This window comes from Natrix helvetica (genome assembly GCF_964273705.1).
Source record: "Natrix helvetica genome assembly, chromosome: 5".
Lineage (NCBI taxonomy): Eukaryota > Metazoa > Chordata > Lepidosauria > Squamata > Natricidae > Natrix > Natrix helvetica.
The window spans coordinates 143,716,412-143,733,469 of record NC_138551.1 but is presented as its reverse complement, the minus strand read 5'-3'; the positions used below and the strand labels follow the sequence as shown (position 1 = coordinate 143,733,469).

The 17,058-nt window shown below is 48.4% G+C and overlaps 1 protein-coding gene across 8 annotated transcripts in view; it reads left to right on the top strand.

The window, feature by feature from the left end:
* The window catches only part of ARHGEF10L (Rho guanine nucleotide exchange factor 10 like), a 128,233-nt gene that overhangs the window by 55,947 nt on the left and 55,228 nt on the right, over positions 1–17,058 (top strand). For 6 of the 8 annotated variants that reach the window (XM_081954599.1, XM_081954598.1, XM_081954601.1 and 3 more), the window contains 5 exons: positions 4,418–4,520; positions 14,104–14,207; positions 14,922–14,999; positions 15,779–15,958; positions 16,082–16,198. In XM_081954599.1, the coding sequence (XP_081810725.1) occupies positions 4,418–4,520; positions 14,104–14,207; positions 14,922–14,999; positions 15,779–15,958; positions 16,082–16,198 (582 nt within the window). Of the gene's footprint in view, positions 1–1,945; positions 1,955–2,312; positions 2,430–4,417; positions 4,521–14,103; positions 14,208–14,921; positions 15,000–15,778; positions 15,959–16,081; positions 16,199–17,058 lie in introns of those variants that run through there. The other 2 variants (XM_081954604.1, XM_081954605.1) reach the window with 2 other exon arrangements.

The window sequence follows — 17,058 nt, the reverse complement described above, 5'->3', positions numbered from 1 at the left end:
CAAGAGGGAAAGCAACTCGTTGTGGCCCGGCAGCGGCCAATGGAGCTGGCGGCAAAATCGGATAGTGAGGAGGTTGGGGAGGAGCATGGGCCAGTCCTAGAGGCTAGAGAAGTGTTCTCACCTAGGCTTCCCGAGACAGTAAAAAGCACATGTTTAATCCCCCAAACCCTCTTTTTATTTCAAAGGCTGTGAATTATGTTCATTCACAGCCCGTAATGAGTCCCAAATAGTTTGTCAAGAGTCCGACAGAAGTCTGCCAAAGTCTTTCGGGATAAGGCTGATAAGCACCCACCTTTATCTCCCTTGAAACGCTGCCAAACACCTACCATATATTCTCTCTCTATCTCTCTCTATTTCTCTCTATATCCCTCTACCTACCTACCTATGTACACTCTCTCTCTCCCTATCTACCTACTGTATTCCTCTCTCTCTCTCTCTCTTTCTCTCTCTCTATCCCTCTACTTACCTATCTACACACTCTCTCTTCCTACCTACCTATTGTATTTCTCTCTCCTTCTCTATCCCTCTATCTATTTACTTACTTTTTTAAAAAATTCACCTATTCAAAACTTGGGTGCGCCTTATACTCTGGTGCATCTTATACACCAAAAATACGGTAATTGCCAATTAACTTTGCAAGGCCAGAGTCAAAACGGAGCTTCAGAGTTTAAACCGACCAGAATGAACAAAGTTGCTTCCTGCAAAGGCTCAGATGCCTTTGCTCCTCCTTTATGTCTTATGGGAGGGGCCAATCATCTCCAAGTCTTACCCCCGAGTCGTTCTTTTTGTCTTAACTGTTCTTGCCTTCTGGCAGCTCTGTACATGCAAGCACTGAGAACAGTGTCCCCCCTGTTTCCCTTCCTCTTCCTCGCTGATGTCTGACTCTGGAGACTCCGGAGGCAGCACATAATTTCTAGATTGCCCTGGCCTCCTCTCTGCCTCTGACACAGAGCCCTCGTCCGAGCCTTTCCCAGACTCCAGGATTGGCCCATGTTCCTCCCCAACCTCCTCACTGTCCGAGTCTGCTGCCAGCTCTGCAGGCGGCTGGCGGACCGCAACAGGAAGGTTGTGATGATGGCTCTGTGTCAGAGGCAGAGACGGGGCCAAGGCTGCCTGGCAGTGATCAGGTGCCTTCAGAGCTAGAGAGCAGTGAGGCAGAGGAACAGCTGGAGCCTGTTCCCAGTGTGCGCAGGCGCAGAGCTGCCATATAAAGGGAACAACTCAGAAATCAGGGTAGACTTGGGAGTAAAGCCACAGGTGGAAGGTGATTGGCCCCTCCCATAGGAAATAAAAGAGGAGCGAAAGGGGAGGGGGATTTTTTTGCAGGAAACAATTTGTTCGGTCGTTAGAGTCGTTTCAGGAGTGCGAAGATCTGTCCGTGAATCTCAGAGACTCTGTGCCAAGTCTTTCCTTTCCTTTGAAAATATTTACATGGCAGCTTTCCAAGATAGATAAGGTCTGTAGTCATAAATATTCCTTTGAAAGACTGTTTGCCAGGCCTTTGCTGGATGTGAAGGAGAGGAATACACATTCATTTACTAAAAGGGGTCTTGTCGGGACCAGGACTCTTCCTCGTGCTTTTTGGGGAAGCCTAGGTCAGAACGCAACCCCTTTGCGGGATCTACAACTTATTGGACCATTAGAGCAATAAGAACCTTGGCAACTCTAAACACCTGTGGACTTCAACTCCCAGAATTCCCCAGCCACCCAGAGGAATTCTGGGAGTTGAAATTCCACCAGTCTTTAAAGTTGCCACGGTTGGAGAGCTTTGTCTTGATGGCATTTTGAGTCTTTAGCTAAAGAAGGACTTTCAATCTTCATCAACGGAATGGAGCTAGCAGAGTGGCCAGATGCCCTTACGGTCGCCAATGCAGATTTTTGTTCAGGAGATATATTCTCACGGTATCCAGAGAGAGAAATATCTGCCTCTACCTAGGATCACAGCCTCGGGTTGGTGAGTCGAGAGCTCCACCTCTAGGCCACCGCCCCACTCTTAGAAAAGGACTTGCGATGCCCCCTCTAAAAGCAATTTTGATGCTCCTAATGTCTCTCGGTTGGGGAATATTGAATACACCTCCAGGTTCCAAGCTGAGGGGCCAGCAGGACCCTCGCCAAAGGGGTCGTAGGGATGCCCTTAACCCCGCTGCTTCTGCTGCTGTCTGCCAGCCACACGGTGCTTTGCGATGTCTCCCTGCCTTCGCTGTGTTTCCGGCTTGCTCACCCCGATTTCTGTCCCTGTCTCTCTCCCTCTCTCTCTCTCTTCCTTTCTCCCACGGCTTCTCTTTGCTGGCGTTCATTTTTGGGGGTGGCAGCTTTCTCCCGACCTCCACAGGCTAAAAGAGAGGTGCTCCAGGACTAAAAAGGAGATTCTGGCTTTGAAAGTCGGGGGCAGAGAGATGCAAGAGCTGAAGCAGAGATACGATTGTAAGGTACTGTCCTTTCTTCCCTGCGCCCTCCGTTTCTTTTCCCTTTCCTTTCCCCGCACCGTTTGGAGTTGTGTGTGTGCAAAATAACCCCTGCATTTTCCTGTTTCTGTCCTTGGTTTTTCAGCGCTTTGCTTGCTGCTTCGTCTGCTTTGCAAGAATTAACCCTTCTTTTGAAAAACAAAACGAAACACAGAATATTTTTGAGGGTTTTTTTTGGGTCCTGTCTTGTCTTATTTAGAATTTTCTCCTTTGGGCTTCAAGAAAAGTCACCGAGTGAGGTTGAGGTTAGGGAGCGAGGAGAGGAGGTTATCCCTCCAAAATATTCAAAAAAGAGGTTGAATAAATAGGATCTCAACGATTGACGGGCTGGATTGGCACCTGAGTGGCAGTCATGTGACCCCCCCAGAGAAGCCGTGACGGCCATGCATGCGAGGGACCGGTTAGGAGATGACTTTCTCAGCACCGTGGAAACTTTGCAAAGTTGCTAAACCGGACAGTCATTAAGAGAGGAATATAGCTGTCTTCTATTTATACTTTAGGAACTTCTATTTATAGTTTAGGACAGTGATGGCAAATTTTTTCGGCACTGAGAGCCAAAATGGGGGCGCGCTGGGGTCCCCATTGTTTACGAGGGTCACGGTGTCTCACAATCTCTTGATGTCTTGTTCAACAACCGCTTGTCAGTCAGGTGACCTCTCGCTGAGTGACAGAATTGCTGGACCCAACAGCGATCATCAAGGGAGGATTATGGGAGGCGGTGGCCTCAGTGGCTAAGACGCTGAGCTTGTCAATCAGAAAGGTCAGCAGTTCAGCGGTTCGAATCCCTAGGGCCGCATAACGGAGTGAGCTCCCGTGATTTTAATGGTGAAAAGAGTAAGGTTCTACATTTAGGCAAGAAAAACGAAATGCACAGGTACAGTATAGGTGGCACCTTGCTCAATAGTAGTAACTGTGAAAGGGATCTTGGAGTCCTAGTGGACAACCATTTAAATAGGAGCCAGCCGTGTGCAGCAGCTGCCAAAAAAGCCAACACAGTTCTAGGCTGCATCAACAGAGGGATAGAATCAAGATCACGTGAAGTGTTAATACCACTTTATAATGCCTTGGTAAGGCCACACTTGGGATACTGCATTCAGTTCTGGTCGCCACGATGTAAAAAAGATGTGGAGACTCTAGAAAGAGTGCAGAGAAGAGCAACAAAGAGGATTAGGGGACTGGAGACTAAAACATATGAAGAACGATTGCAGGAACTGGGTATGCTTAGCTTAAGAGAAAGAAGGACTAGGGGAGACATGATAGCAGTCTTCCAATATCTCAGGGGTTGCCCCAAAGAAGAGGGAGTCAAACTATTCTCCAAGGCACCTGAGGGTAGAACAAGAAGCAATGGGTGGAAACTAATCAAGGAGAGAAGCAACTTAGAACTGAGGAGAAATTCCCTGACAGTGAGAACAATGAATCAGTGGAACAGAAGTTGCCTCCAGAAGTTGTGAATGTCCCAACACTGGAAGTCTTTAAGAAGATGCTGGATAGGCATTTGTCTGAAACAGTATAGGGTTTCCTGCCTAGGCAGGGGGTTGGACTAGAAGACCTCCAAGGTCCCTTCCAACTCTGCTATTGTATTGTATTGTATTTCTCCCAGCTTCTGCCAACCTAGCAGTTCGAAAGCACGTAAAAAATGCAAGTGGAAAAATAGGAACCACCTTTGGTGGGAAGGTAACAGCATTCGGTGCGCCTTTGGGAGTTGAGTCATGCCGGGCACATGACCACGGAGACGTCTTCGGACAGCGCTGGCTCTTCGGCTTTGAAACGGAGATGAGCAGCGCCCCCTAAAGTCGGGAACGACGATCCCATTATGTGCGAGGGGAACTTTTACCTTTACCTAGCTTTTATTTTTCCGAATTGAAATAACAGCGAGAGGGATTTTCCTTGGCAGGATGTCCAACAGCTCTGCTTTGTCTTCTGTAATTCTTTTCAAAACTGATTTTCTACAGATGACCCAATTCATGAAAGCAGCCAAAAGCGGCACCAAGGATGGGTTGGAAAAGACCAAAATTGCAGTCATGCGGACTTTCCTGCACAAGAAAGATATTCCAGGTAACTGGGTTTATTTGACGTTGTGCACACAGGTGACTTTAACAGGGAGAGAGGGAAATCAGTTATCCGTATTTTATAAGATGCACCGGAGTATAAGACGCAGCAAGGTTTTGAAAAGGAACATTTTTTTTTAAGTTTTGCACTCTGCAAACCTCCCCAAAACGGCCCCTTTTTTTTTTTTTTTGCAAAAACGGCCCTTTTTTTTTTTTTCCCCAAAAAAGGTCATGAATAGCCATTAGGAGGCTTATAGAATGCTGCTGGGGGCTGGCAGGGGGGCAAAAAACGCCCTCTTTTACATTCATTTCTGCCCTCCCCAGCCTCCAGGAGCACTCTGAAAGCCTCCTAAAGGCTATGCACGGCCGTTTTGGTGAAGGGGACGGGGTTTCTGGAGTGCTCCTGGGGGTTGGGGGTGAGGGCCAAAACGAGCAAAAAAACGGGCCTGTTTTTTGTCAAAAAAAGGGCATGGATAGCCTTTAGGAAGCTTATCGAGTGCTGCTGGAGGCTGGCGGGGGGGGGTAAAAAACACCCTGTTTTTCATTCATTTCTGCCTTCCCCAGCCCCCAGGAGCACTCTGGAAGCCTCCTAAAGGCTTTGCACGGCCATTTTGGTGAAGGGGGCAGGGTTTCGGGAGGCCTAAAATGTTGTATTCAGTGTATAACAGTGATGGCGAACCTATGGCACGCGTGCCACAGGTGGCACGCGGAGCCATTTGTCAGGGCACGCGAGGCGCTGCCCTGTCACCTGGCCAGCGCGCATGTTCACCTTTTTAAAAGCCATTTTTCGCCCTCCCCAGGCTCCAGAGGCTTTATAGGAGCCTAGGGAGGGCGAAAAGAGCCTCCCCCGCCCTACCAACGCCCTCCAGAGGCTTCAGGGACCATCCGGAGGCTTCCCTGACGCCTTCGGAGCGCTTAAAACGACCCTCCGAGCAAACCGGAAGTCGTTTTAAGCATTCAAAGGCTTCAGGGACCGTCCGGGCAGTCCCTGAAGCCTTCGGAGCGCTCAAAAGGATCCTCCGAGCAAACCGGAAGTGACTTCCGGTTTGCTCGGAGGATCCTTTTGAGCGCTCCGAAGGCTTCAGGGAAGCCACCAGACGGTCCCTGAAGCCTCCGGAATGCCTCCGTGGGGGCGGGGGAGGCTCTTTTCACCCTCCCCAGGCTCCTATAAAGCCTCTGGAGCCTGGGGAGGGCTAAAAAAGCATGTAAAATGGGGGAGGTCACGCGTTGTGCGTGCATGCGCACTGGGGGGGTCGCGCATTACATTATGGGTGCGGCATGCCCACACACGACCCCCCTGCGCTCCCCCCCTCTTGGCACGTGAGCCGAGAAAGGTTCGCCATCACTGGTGTATAAGATGCACCCAGATTTTCAGCCTCTTTTTTGAGAGAAAAAGGTGCGTCTTATACTCTGAAAAATACGGTAGTTCTCGACTTAACAACCGTTCATTTCGTGACGGTTCAAAGTCACAGCGCCATTGAAAAAAAGTGGCTGTTTTTCACACTTAACGACCGTTGCAGCTTCCCTGTGTTCACGTGATCAAAAAAATCGCCCGCTTGGCAACTGACTCGTCTTTACGACGTTTGCTGTGTCCCGGGGTCACGCGATCCCTTTTTTGCGACCTTCTGACCAGCAAAGTCAATAGGGAAGCCAGAATCACTTAAAAACTTCTTGTTACTTCTTAACCACTGCGGTGATTCACTCAACAACTGTGGCAAGAGTGGTCGTCAAATGGGGCAAAATTAACTTCAGTGATGTCTCCCTCAGTAACAAAAATGTTGAACTCAGTTATGGTCGTAAGTTGAGGACTGCATGTACTTGGGACAAATACTTTATTGCCTTTTTTGTTTTTGTATTGTTTAACAGCACCTTAAAAAGATAAACAGCAAAGCTGCAGGAAACGTAGAATCCAGATTATGGGAAGCATTAAGGGTGAAGCTACTTAAAATGGCCCAATTGCATTGATGGCTGGTCTGCCCTCTAAAAATTAGGATTTTGGATGGAATATCCCTGGGCTTCATTTGGTTTCGGGGTGTTTCGGAAAATTCCTCCGCTTCGTCATCAGACAAAAACTCAGTTTCTGTTTCCTCCATCACTTCCCTTATTCTAGCATTAGTGAAATTCCTGCGATTGATGGGAAAATGACGAGGGTGGAAACTTGAAACCGAAAATGTTTTTGGATTTTTCTCTGCCATTGGGTTGCTAATGGAGACTTACGGTGCCATAAAATCAGCTGTCTTTCAAAACAAAAGAAAACAGAAGAGTATAGGTATTTGTGGTGGCTCAGTGGCTAAGTCGCTGGGCTTGTCGATCAGAAAGATCGGCATTTTGGCGGTTCGAATCCCTAGCGCCACGTCGCGGAGTGAGCTCCCGTTAAACTTGTCCCAGCTTCTGCCAAGCTAGCAGTTCAAAAGCACGTACAAAAATGCAAGTAGAAAAATAGGGACCACCTTTGGTGGGAAGGGAACAGCGTTCCGTGCGCCTTTGGCGTTGAATCATGCCGGCCACGTGACCACGGAGACGTCTTCGGACAGCGCTGGCTCTTCGGCTTTGAAACGGAGATGAGCACCGCCCCCTAGAGTCGGGAACGACTAGTCACTTATGTGCGAGGGGAACCTTTACCTTTACGTTATAGGTATTCTGGAGTAGATGCAGGGAACTCCAACCTTGTCAACTTTTAGGAACTTGGTGGTTAGGGAATTCTGGGAGTTGAAGTCTCCAAGTCTTAAAGTTGCCCCTAAGGTTGGAGATCCCTGTCTTAAAAGATAACAGAGAATTGGTAGGAAAGTGACTTGAGGATATATCCGTTTTCTGAATTTCTGGGCAAAATTTTGTAGCATTCATGTCCTTGCGCATTCAGTCAGCCAGTTCAGGGAGTCAGCCAACTGCGGCTCTGGAGCCAATTGTGGCTCTTTCATCCCTCTGTTGCAGCTCCCTTTCGACGGTCGGCTCCAGAAATTGATAGGGCTTTCAGTTAGGACAGGTAGAGGAAAAAGGACACCACGCTAGGAGGAGACTATGGTGGGAGAACCGGATTTCTGGCGAGCTACAGAATTGAACGTGGGGGAGGGGGGGCTTCCGGTTAGGACCTTTGTGGCTCTTTGAGTGTTTAAGGTTGCCGACCCCTGAGCCAGATGCAAAGATGGTAAGGTTGCCGACCCCTGAGCCAGATGCAAAGACGGGGACAGTGAGTGATTTTTTTTTATTTTTCTTTGTTGCCTGGAAAGCTGAGGAACTGAGACTCACCTTTGCAAAGTCGAAGTGAGTAGTCGGTTTGATGAATTGAGCATGGCCAGTGCGTGATCCTGGCTTTGATTAAGAAACACAGAAAATCCCCCTCTAGATTCCGCGTTGTTTGTAGAGACTGCAGGAAGTCAATTGGAAGCGATACTGTGATATTATTTTCCCTCCTCCTATCTGTTTTACACTTTCTTTTTAGAGTTCAATAGCTACCTCTTTCCTTTATACTATTTCTGGGTATCTCTTTAGTTCCAATAGATGTTTTCCTCAGAATAACTTTTTTTAATGGTGTTTCTAATTCTCATAGAGACTGAGATGAGAGGAGACCTTTTCTTCCTTCCTTCCTTCCTTCTTTCCTTCCTTCCTTCCTTCCTTCCTTCCTTCCTTCCTTCCTTCCTCTCTCTTCCTTTCTCTTTTTTCTCCTTTCTCTCCTTTCTATCTCTTTCTTTCTCATTCCCTCTTTCTTTATTTTGCCTCTTTTCTTCCCACCTCTTCCTTCCCCTTCCCTTCTCGCCTCTTCTCTCCTCTTCCTTCCCCTTCCCTTCTCTTCCCTACTCTTCCTTTCCATTCCCTTCTCTTCTCTTCCCTCTTCTTCCTTTCTCTTCTCTTCTCTTTCCTCTTCCCTCTCCTCTCCTAACTTCCTTGGCATTTTCAAAGACTTTTAAACTCCCAGTCTCTTTGGCAACGTTATTTTCCGTGCAAGTGAGCGAATCTTTCTCCCGGTATATTAAACCCAGGCGGTGTTCTGAATTTATTTTTTTAAGTGTTTTGGGTTGTTGTTCTTTTTTTTTTAAAAAATTGTGCTGTCCCTCTTTAAACATTGGCTGCAAACTAGGTTTGCTTCTGGAATGGAAGAAAGTTGCAAAGAAGGAGGGTGTGAGCTGCTGCGGGACACAACTTCAGCCTTTTCTCTTTCTTACACACACACACACACACACACACACACACACACAAACACACACGGAGCGGGTGAGTCTCCTTCCATCAGCCCTCAAAAAGTTCATCCCCAGCATAAATTTCTTAGCCACTTCCTTGTTTTGGGGTGGCACCGTTGCAAAACTTTGCTAGAATGACTACAAAACTGCTTACCCAGGGGGAAAAAAACACTAAGAACCAGCTGAACTTAACACCCAGCCCCCCCCACCCCATGAAGTTTCTTTTATCTGTTTGCACAGTTATATAAATGCAAGGCTTTGGGGGGAGGGGGCTTTTTCTGAGCTAGAGAAAGCGCCCCCCGCCTCCCCCCCAAACTCAGCTTTCCAGGATCCTGCCAAGATGCTTTCTCCAAGAGAACAAATGTGAATTCATGAGCGAAAGAATTAAGCCTGGTGGTCCTTCCTTCGCTGTAGCTGCGGATGGAGAGCCGAGCAGAGGGGTCTCGGGACCGGAAAGGAAGCGATCTCTCTCCTGGGCCGGGGAGGCTGCCATGGCCCGTAGCTTCTCTGCAGAGAGAGGTACAGATCCAACTGGATTCCCGCCCCCCCCCCTCCCCATGGGATGCACAGCATGGCATGGTGTGCGGTGTGGCTAACTTCAATTGATTTTAAGTCAAGCAGTACCGACTGGTGGTTCCGTGAGAAAATTTGGGGGGTCCGCAGAAAAATTATTTGCATTTTTTATATTGCACTAAATCGGGGGGGTCCTCAAACTACGGCCCCTGGGACGGATACGTGCAATGAAGGCTTGTGTTGCTGCAGAGAGTCTCCCCCTTCGGGGTCTTTTTGTGCGGGAAATTCCAACTCGGGGTCTGCTTTGGCCTCCTGGTGGGGGGCTTTGGGCGAAGGCTGGAGGGAAGAGCCGCTGGTGGCAAAGAGCCAAAGGGCCTCGTTCCACTGGGACTGCATCTTGGCCTGGAACTGGCTGACCATCTCAGCCCGCTGAGCCTCCAGGCGCCGGTCCCTGGCCTTGTACTCCCGCCGGTCTTCCCTCTGCTTGGAAAGCCTATGCTCCTAGTCCTCAGTGAGGTGCTTCTGCTGAGCCTCCTTCTCAGCCAGATCCAATTTGAACTGAGCTGTTTTGCCAACTCTTTCTCCTGGCGGCTGCTTAGCTCCAGCCACTGCTTCCCTTTGGGGCCCTAAGGAGCCTGGGCAGGGAGGGGCAAATGAGTGACATCGAGTTGGCCATGTCCACCCAGTCACATGACCACCTAGCCGCGCCCACCCATCCGGTTATTAAGCAGGTCCTATTAGTGGTCCGCAGGATTTAAAATTATGAATTCAGTGGTGCCTCAGGTCCGAAAGATGGGTGACCCCTGCTTTAAGTGACGTTAAGTGACTGCTTCTAACCGGCTGATGGGGAGGTTGCCATACTGAGTGGCATCCCATCACCCTTGATGGAAAGCAGACAGGGTGAGCCACTTTGTTTTTTAATGCAGTTGTGTGGACGAGGGGCATGGCTCACTCTTGGACGATCCTTTGCAAACAATTTAGATTAGGAAAAAAGGGAGATTTGAAAAGGGGTTTATTGGGAGGGTGGGGGGTTAGCACGGAAAGGCTGAGCTTTTTGTGGAGGCGAAACCAATTAGCCTGAATTCCCTTTGTCCATTCTAAATCTATTATTCTTACTGGCCGCTGCGTCTGGATTGTCACTCTTTTTCTGCTAACCTAGGGTAGATTATTAGAGAGTTAAGCAGAGACATCACCCTGCCAACGAAAGTACATCTAGTCCAGGCGATGGTTTTCCCAGTTTGCAATGGATGGCTGTGAAAGTTGGATCATAAGGAAGGATGAGCACCAAAGAATGGAGGCCTTTGAACTCTGGTGCTGGAGAAGAAGACTCCTGCGAGTCCCTTGGACTACAAGGCGATCCAACTGGTCAGTCTTAGAGGAGATCAACCCTGACTGCTCTTTAGAAGGCCAGATCCTGAAGAGGAAACTCAAATCCTTTGGCCACCTCATGAGAAGGGAGAAGGACTCCCTGGAGAAGAGCCTCATGCTGGGAACGATGGAGGGCAGAAGAAGAAAGGGACGGCAGAGAAGGAGGTGGCTGGATGGAGTCACCGAAGCAGTAGGCGTGAGCTTCAATGGACTCCAGAGGATGGTAGAGGACAGGAAGGCCTGGAGGAACGTTGTCCATGGGGTCGCGATGGGTCGGACAAGAACTTCGCAACTAACAACCAAAAGAAGGGGCGAAGTTCCCACCGCATCTCTGCATTTATTCCCAGAATTTCTCATCTCGCAGATGGGCTTGGCTCCCCATTCGTTAGCCAATTTTGTTTCTCTTTATCTCGTTTTAGAGTTTCCAATAGATTAACTTAACTCTCTCCCGGATTAATCTTTAAACGAACAGCAGGATGCTCCCGTGTTTGTTTGCTTTCTAGGAAAAAACAAACAAACAAATGATATTTTTGATCTCATTTCTACTTACACACCCCGTTGTGTTTTTATATTTTCCCAGTGGGATTGTTCGGCACCTCAATCCCCAAGTCCCTGTTTTGCCAATTGAACAAAATCTGAAAAGTTGGAACTGTTTTTTTTTCCCTGGCAGTTGTTTGTATGGGCAGGATTGTCTGCGATAGTGGTCAATCCAGTGGTTTTTTTTGTTTTTTTGTTGCATAATTCAAATTTGTTTGTAAACAGAGCATTGCCCAGTTTTCCTCCTTTAACATTTTCACGTAGGCATAATTCATTTTGCATTATATTTCCATTTCCAATTTGAGCTGTATTATTTTCTTCCACGTTTTCCAATTTTTAGTTTTTATTATGTACCTAAACAATGCCATTTTTTAAAATCCCTTTAGAAATAAACCAAATTTATCATTTCATTTCCCATCTATTTTTTTATAAGTAACACGTCTCTTCAAATTCAGCTTTTTTATATGATAAACATTTTACTTAATTAATTTGCACAATGAACAATGTTAGTATAGTCCCTTTCTAATTAGCTATGTAGCATTAACATATTTCATTTCATTTTACTAATCCCCTGTTCCTAGATATTCCCCCCACAAACACCTCTTTTTCTTCTTTTTATATGTATTATATCTTTTTCTCCTGAATTTTTCCTCTCGCTTTTCGATAGATTGTTTGGATGACCCAAGATTTCCCCCCCCCCCCCGCCCCACCCTGCTTCCTATTGTTTCCTTCTTTATTTTTTGTGGGCTAATTGCCAAAATTAAAAACCAGTGGTTTTTGAAGAGGGTCTTCCCCCACAGGATGTTTTTGGAGACCCTTCCCCTCCCTTCTCCTTTCAAGCTGCTTCCGCTCTGCACCGCCTCCCCGGATGGCAGCTCTCCCAAGGGCTGCCGGCAGCTGTTCCCAAAATTAAGGAAGGAAAGGTCAGCCTCGCCATCACTGATCTATTCTTGTCATCAACCCGCCCCGAACGGCTCACGAGCTTCATCTCCCCCCCCCCCCCCACACACACACTCTTGCTGCCGGTTTGAATTTCCCTGGGGTCCTGCCGGTACCCAGGCCCGTTTCTGCGAAGATGGAGATTCCCCAACTCGACCGAGTTTTAGTCTTTTGAGAAAGAGGAAGTTTGAATGACTGGGGTGGAGAGGGGGAGAATTGGTCCCACGGCTAAAATGTGGAGGAAACGGCATCGGGCAAGTGCCAAAGATTATGTGATTGTTCACTTCTCCTCTTCCTCCTCTTCCTCGCTCTCAGGTAAGGCCAGGCAGCTGGACTATCTCACACACACATGAGTCCTGTGCTGGGTGATGGGTTTATGTATTGGGCTCAGACGAGCTGCCACCAGCTGCCAAGATTCGGTGGCATCGCATCCTGTGTGGCTGGTTGGTGTTTTATCCGCCTTGGCAAGGATTTCATTTGCAGTTGGGGAGGGGGAAGTGAATTCATTCGCAGTCCGACTGATCTTTATTTATATTTTATATTTTATTTTTTTCCCTCTGGGGTTGGGGTAATAGGACGGGCTGGCACAGGGTCACCTGGGGAGCCCGGAACCAGAATTAAATCTCCCCGCTCCCCATCCATCACCCTCCCGTCCATCCCCAAAGAATGCAGCTTGGCTTACTTGCTAGAGTCGCTCACGCCTGCTTTTTCTCTCCCCCCCTGCCCCCCCCTCCAGGCAGCCTGCGATTTTTGGGGTGCCAAGTTAGATGCCGCCTCTCGTGCGTTTTCTCCGCATCCCTTCCCAAAACGCGGCCCTGCGAAACGCTTCCAACGCTTTGTTGATTGCCTTTGTTGACTTCGGTTTGGAGACGCTGCCCATCCGGCAATCTTCTTGGATTCCGCTGGCAGTGCCCACCGTGCCCAAGGGACGGACTTTTGCTGAGTCACTTTGCGCACATCGATTCGTCGGTTGCTAGAGAAGGGTCGTTCTGCAAACCTTAGAAAGAAAAACCTTGGCTACGGCGTATAAAGAAAATCTTTATAAGATGTTCTACAGATGGCATCTCCCCCCCCAGCACGGCTTTCTAAAATGTTCAAAAATCTGGCCCCAAATTGTTGGAAGTGTAAAAAAAACACCAGGCGCTTTCTATCATATGTGGTGGACGTGCAATGAGGCAAAAAAATATTGGAAAATGATTCAATCGTGGTTAGAACAAATGGTGGGAGAACAAATTATGTTTAAACCAGAAACTTTTCTCCTAGGCATAATACCGGAGGGGTTTAAGAAAGATACACTTTATCTAATTATACATATACTAACTGCAGCGCGCATAACCTATGCACAGTATTGGAAAAAAGAAAATACACCATCAGAGCTAGATACAATCAGAAAAGTATTGGCCTGTGCAGAAGCAGATAGGCTCACTCTGGAACTTAAAAATAAAGGGGAATCAGAATATTTTGAGGTATGGAACAGATTTTATGATTGGTATAAGACAAGATGACAAGACTGGAACAAACTGTATATATTGTGATCGAACAGAAGGATAGACAATGCATTAAGTAGATTAATTGTTAATGGTTGAAACTAGCTGTATATAATGTGAATTTAAGGTCACTTCGACTCCGCGGTATTGCATTGTTTTTAAATGTAAAAATAATAAAAATATATTTTTAAAAAGAAAGAAAGAAAAACCTTGCTTTTTTCCCTGCCCCCGCCTGGGACTTTGTTATTGCACCAATTAATGCCACTCAAGGAACATGAGATTGCCCGACTAATCAGAATAACACATTTGCATGACGTTGGCTTGAGTTTCCTTCTGATTTTGCCAGTTTCACCAACCCGCTGGCGCTCTACTGTTGAGGACTAGACGCATGTTTTAAAACCCGGAGGATTGTCATTGAAGTGAGGGGGGGGGAGGGATTGCGACGTTGGAAGTGTGTCGTGAGAGAACTCGGCTGGCGTGTGTTAAGCTTAATCCTCTTTGTGCTTTGCTTTGTGGGTATTAACAGCATCCCTCTAAAGCAATGTATAAAGTCACTTTATTTTTACCTCAGGGGACTCCGAAGAAGAAGAATTGGGCTTCCTGGAGGTGCCAGTTTCAGATGCCAAGCAGCTGCCCGAGTTGGGGCCCATGCCCGAAGGGTTAAACCCTCAGCAGGTTGGTTAAGGGCCATGATGGCTAACCTTTTTGTCCTCGCACCCGTAACGCAATGCGTGCACGAAGACCACCCCCGCGCGTGCGTGTGTGACCCCCCCGTGTGCCTTGCCCCCCACATGCGCGTGTGACACCCCCCCCCCGCGCTCCCACGCGCATGCACCCCCCCCTCGCCCACTTTTTGCTTCCAGGTTGATACAGGCCCAAAATGGGGCACCCGGGGTGGGGGGAGAGTGCGAGCCCCCCCCCGTGCTCCATTTTGGGCCTGGAAGACCTCCTGCACCAACCTGGAAGTCAAGACGGGGCACGGGGCGCCGCACGAGTCCCAGTGTGAACGCTCCCTGTGCTTGCACACATGGGTCCCCCTCATGCGTCCCCTCCCTCCCCCGTGCATGCGCGGCAGAGACCCGAAGACCAAAGAAGGGGGCTCTGTGGTGCCACCTGCAGCACAAATGCAATAGTTTCACCATCCCGGATTTAGGAGGTCGAACCCGACATCTAAACTTGGTTGAACTGGGGAGGGGTTCTTTATTTGGGATTTTGGGGGGGTCTCTTCCTGACAAGGGCCCCGTCTGCTGCAAACCAACCCTCCAGGGGAGGTTTTGAGGTTTTGAGACAAACACTACTGAGCTGGTGAATCGCCTCCTGTGGCAGGGAGTTCCACAAGCCGCCCTCGTGGGCTTAATTCTGTGCCCCTCCCCTTTTTTTTCCTCCTAGGTCATACGTCGTCACATCCTGGGCTCCATTATGCAGAGCGAGAGGAGCTATGTGGAATCGCTGAGACGCATTTTACAGGTATTTTGCCTTTTTTTCTTTTGACTTCTCGAGAGGAGATGCTCTGTGGGTGCCCCTTTTGGCCAAGGGCGGGAAGCCACACCTCACATCTTCTTGTTGATTCCGGCTTTGTAATACAGGTAGTCCTCGACTTACGACCGCAATGGATCCCAGTATTTCGGTTCTTAAGTGAGACATTGGTTGTGAGGTTCCCTCCTTTTACGACCTTTTGTGCCACAGTTGTTAAGTGAGTAACGTGGTTGTTAAGCAAATCTAGCTTCCCCATTGACTTTGGTCGCAAAAGAGGATCACATGAATCCCAGACGCTGCAACCCGTCGTAAACATGAGTAAGTTGCCAAGCGTCAGAATTTTGATTGTGTGACCATAAGCGGTTAAATGTGCGGGAAAACAGTCATAAGTCATTTTTTTCCAGTCCTGTTGTAACTTGGAACGGTCACTAAATGAATGGTGGTAAACTAAGGACTATCTGTACATCGATATCATCGTCTTTTAATGACCCCATAATCCCTTATGGGGTAGAGTCTGGAATGGAGATGAATGTTTACTGGCCAGATACCCTCCCTGTTGCCATTGCGGAGTTACATTCAGCAGATATATTCTCATCGTGCCCAGAGAGAGAAATATCTGCCTCTTCCTAGGATCGAACTCACAGCCTCCTGATTGTGAGGCGAGAGCTCCCCCTCTAGGCCACCGCACCACTCTACCTGTACATCGATATGATAACCCCAAAAGATGGACGGGTCCTCAAAAGAGTCTCTCCTGTCCTCTTCCAATACAGGATTATAGGAACCCCTTGATGGAGATGGAGCCCAAAGTCCTCAGTGCCAGGAAATGCCAAGTAGTCTTCTTCCGGGTCAAAGAGATTCTCCAATGCCACTCCATGTTCCAAATCGCCTTGTCTTCACGGGTGGTGGAGTGGGACTCCATGGAGAAGATCGGTGACCTCTTCGTGGCCTCGGTGAGCAATTGATTAGACGTGGAAACGTGGCGGCCCGTCTCAAAGACGCGACTTCTCCGAACCTTCTAGGGGACTCTAGAAGTGAATCTTGGGGTCTCACTGTCCTCCATTTCTTCTCCAAAGTTCTCCAAGTCCATGGTCTTGGATGTGTATAGTGAATACGTCAACAACTTCACCAGTGCCATGTCCTTAATCAAGAAGGCCTGCATGACCAAGCCAGCTTTCTTGGAGTTCCTCAAGGTAAGAAGAATGGACATCACAAAGGCCCTGGACCATGGGGCAAGACCCATCAAGGGCTCATTCTTAGTTTAGTGGCCATAGAGGTTTATCAGTCAACCAGGTTTCTCCAGATAGATGATGGTTATGTTGGGGCCCACCAGCGGCCTGCAGAACAGGCAGCAGACAGTGAGGAGGTTGGGGAGGAACATGGGCCAGTCCTGGGGGCTGAGGAAAGCTCAGACCAGAGCTCTGCATCGGAAGCAGAGAGGGAGCTAGACAGCAGCGAGGCAGAGGAACAGCTGGAGCCTGTTCCCAGTGTGCGCATGCGCAGAGCTGCCAGAAGGCAAGGACAACTAAGAAAACAGGGTCAACTTGGGAGTAAAGCCACACCTTGGAGGTGATTAGCCCCTCCCGTAGGAAAGAAAAGAGCGAATGGGGAGGGGGCTTTTGCAGGAAATAATTTGTTCCTTCGGTCGGTTCAAGAGTGGAAATTCTGTTTGAGATTCTGTGCCAAGTTTTGCCTTGCCCTGCGTTTGGAAGCTAGTTATCTGGCAGCTCTCCGAGCGAGATAAGGTTCATGTGGATAAACACTCCTCAGAAAGACTGTTTGCTAAGCCTTCCTGGTTAGCGAATGAAAGGAATCCAGAGTCGTGTAAATAAAAGGGGTTTTGCCGGGGACCAAAACTCCACTTCTTGCTTGTTAAGGAAGCCTGGGCCAGAACAGGTTCTCTCTCCATCTCTTCACCCGTCTGAAAGGTGCGATGGATGAAAAAGTCTTCTCTTGTTTCCGCTATTGAGAAAGGCGATAGTTTCGAGAGTTAAGAAAGCAACGACCGAAATGAAAGATAATTGGATTCCTTAACTAATCCATTCCGCAGCTA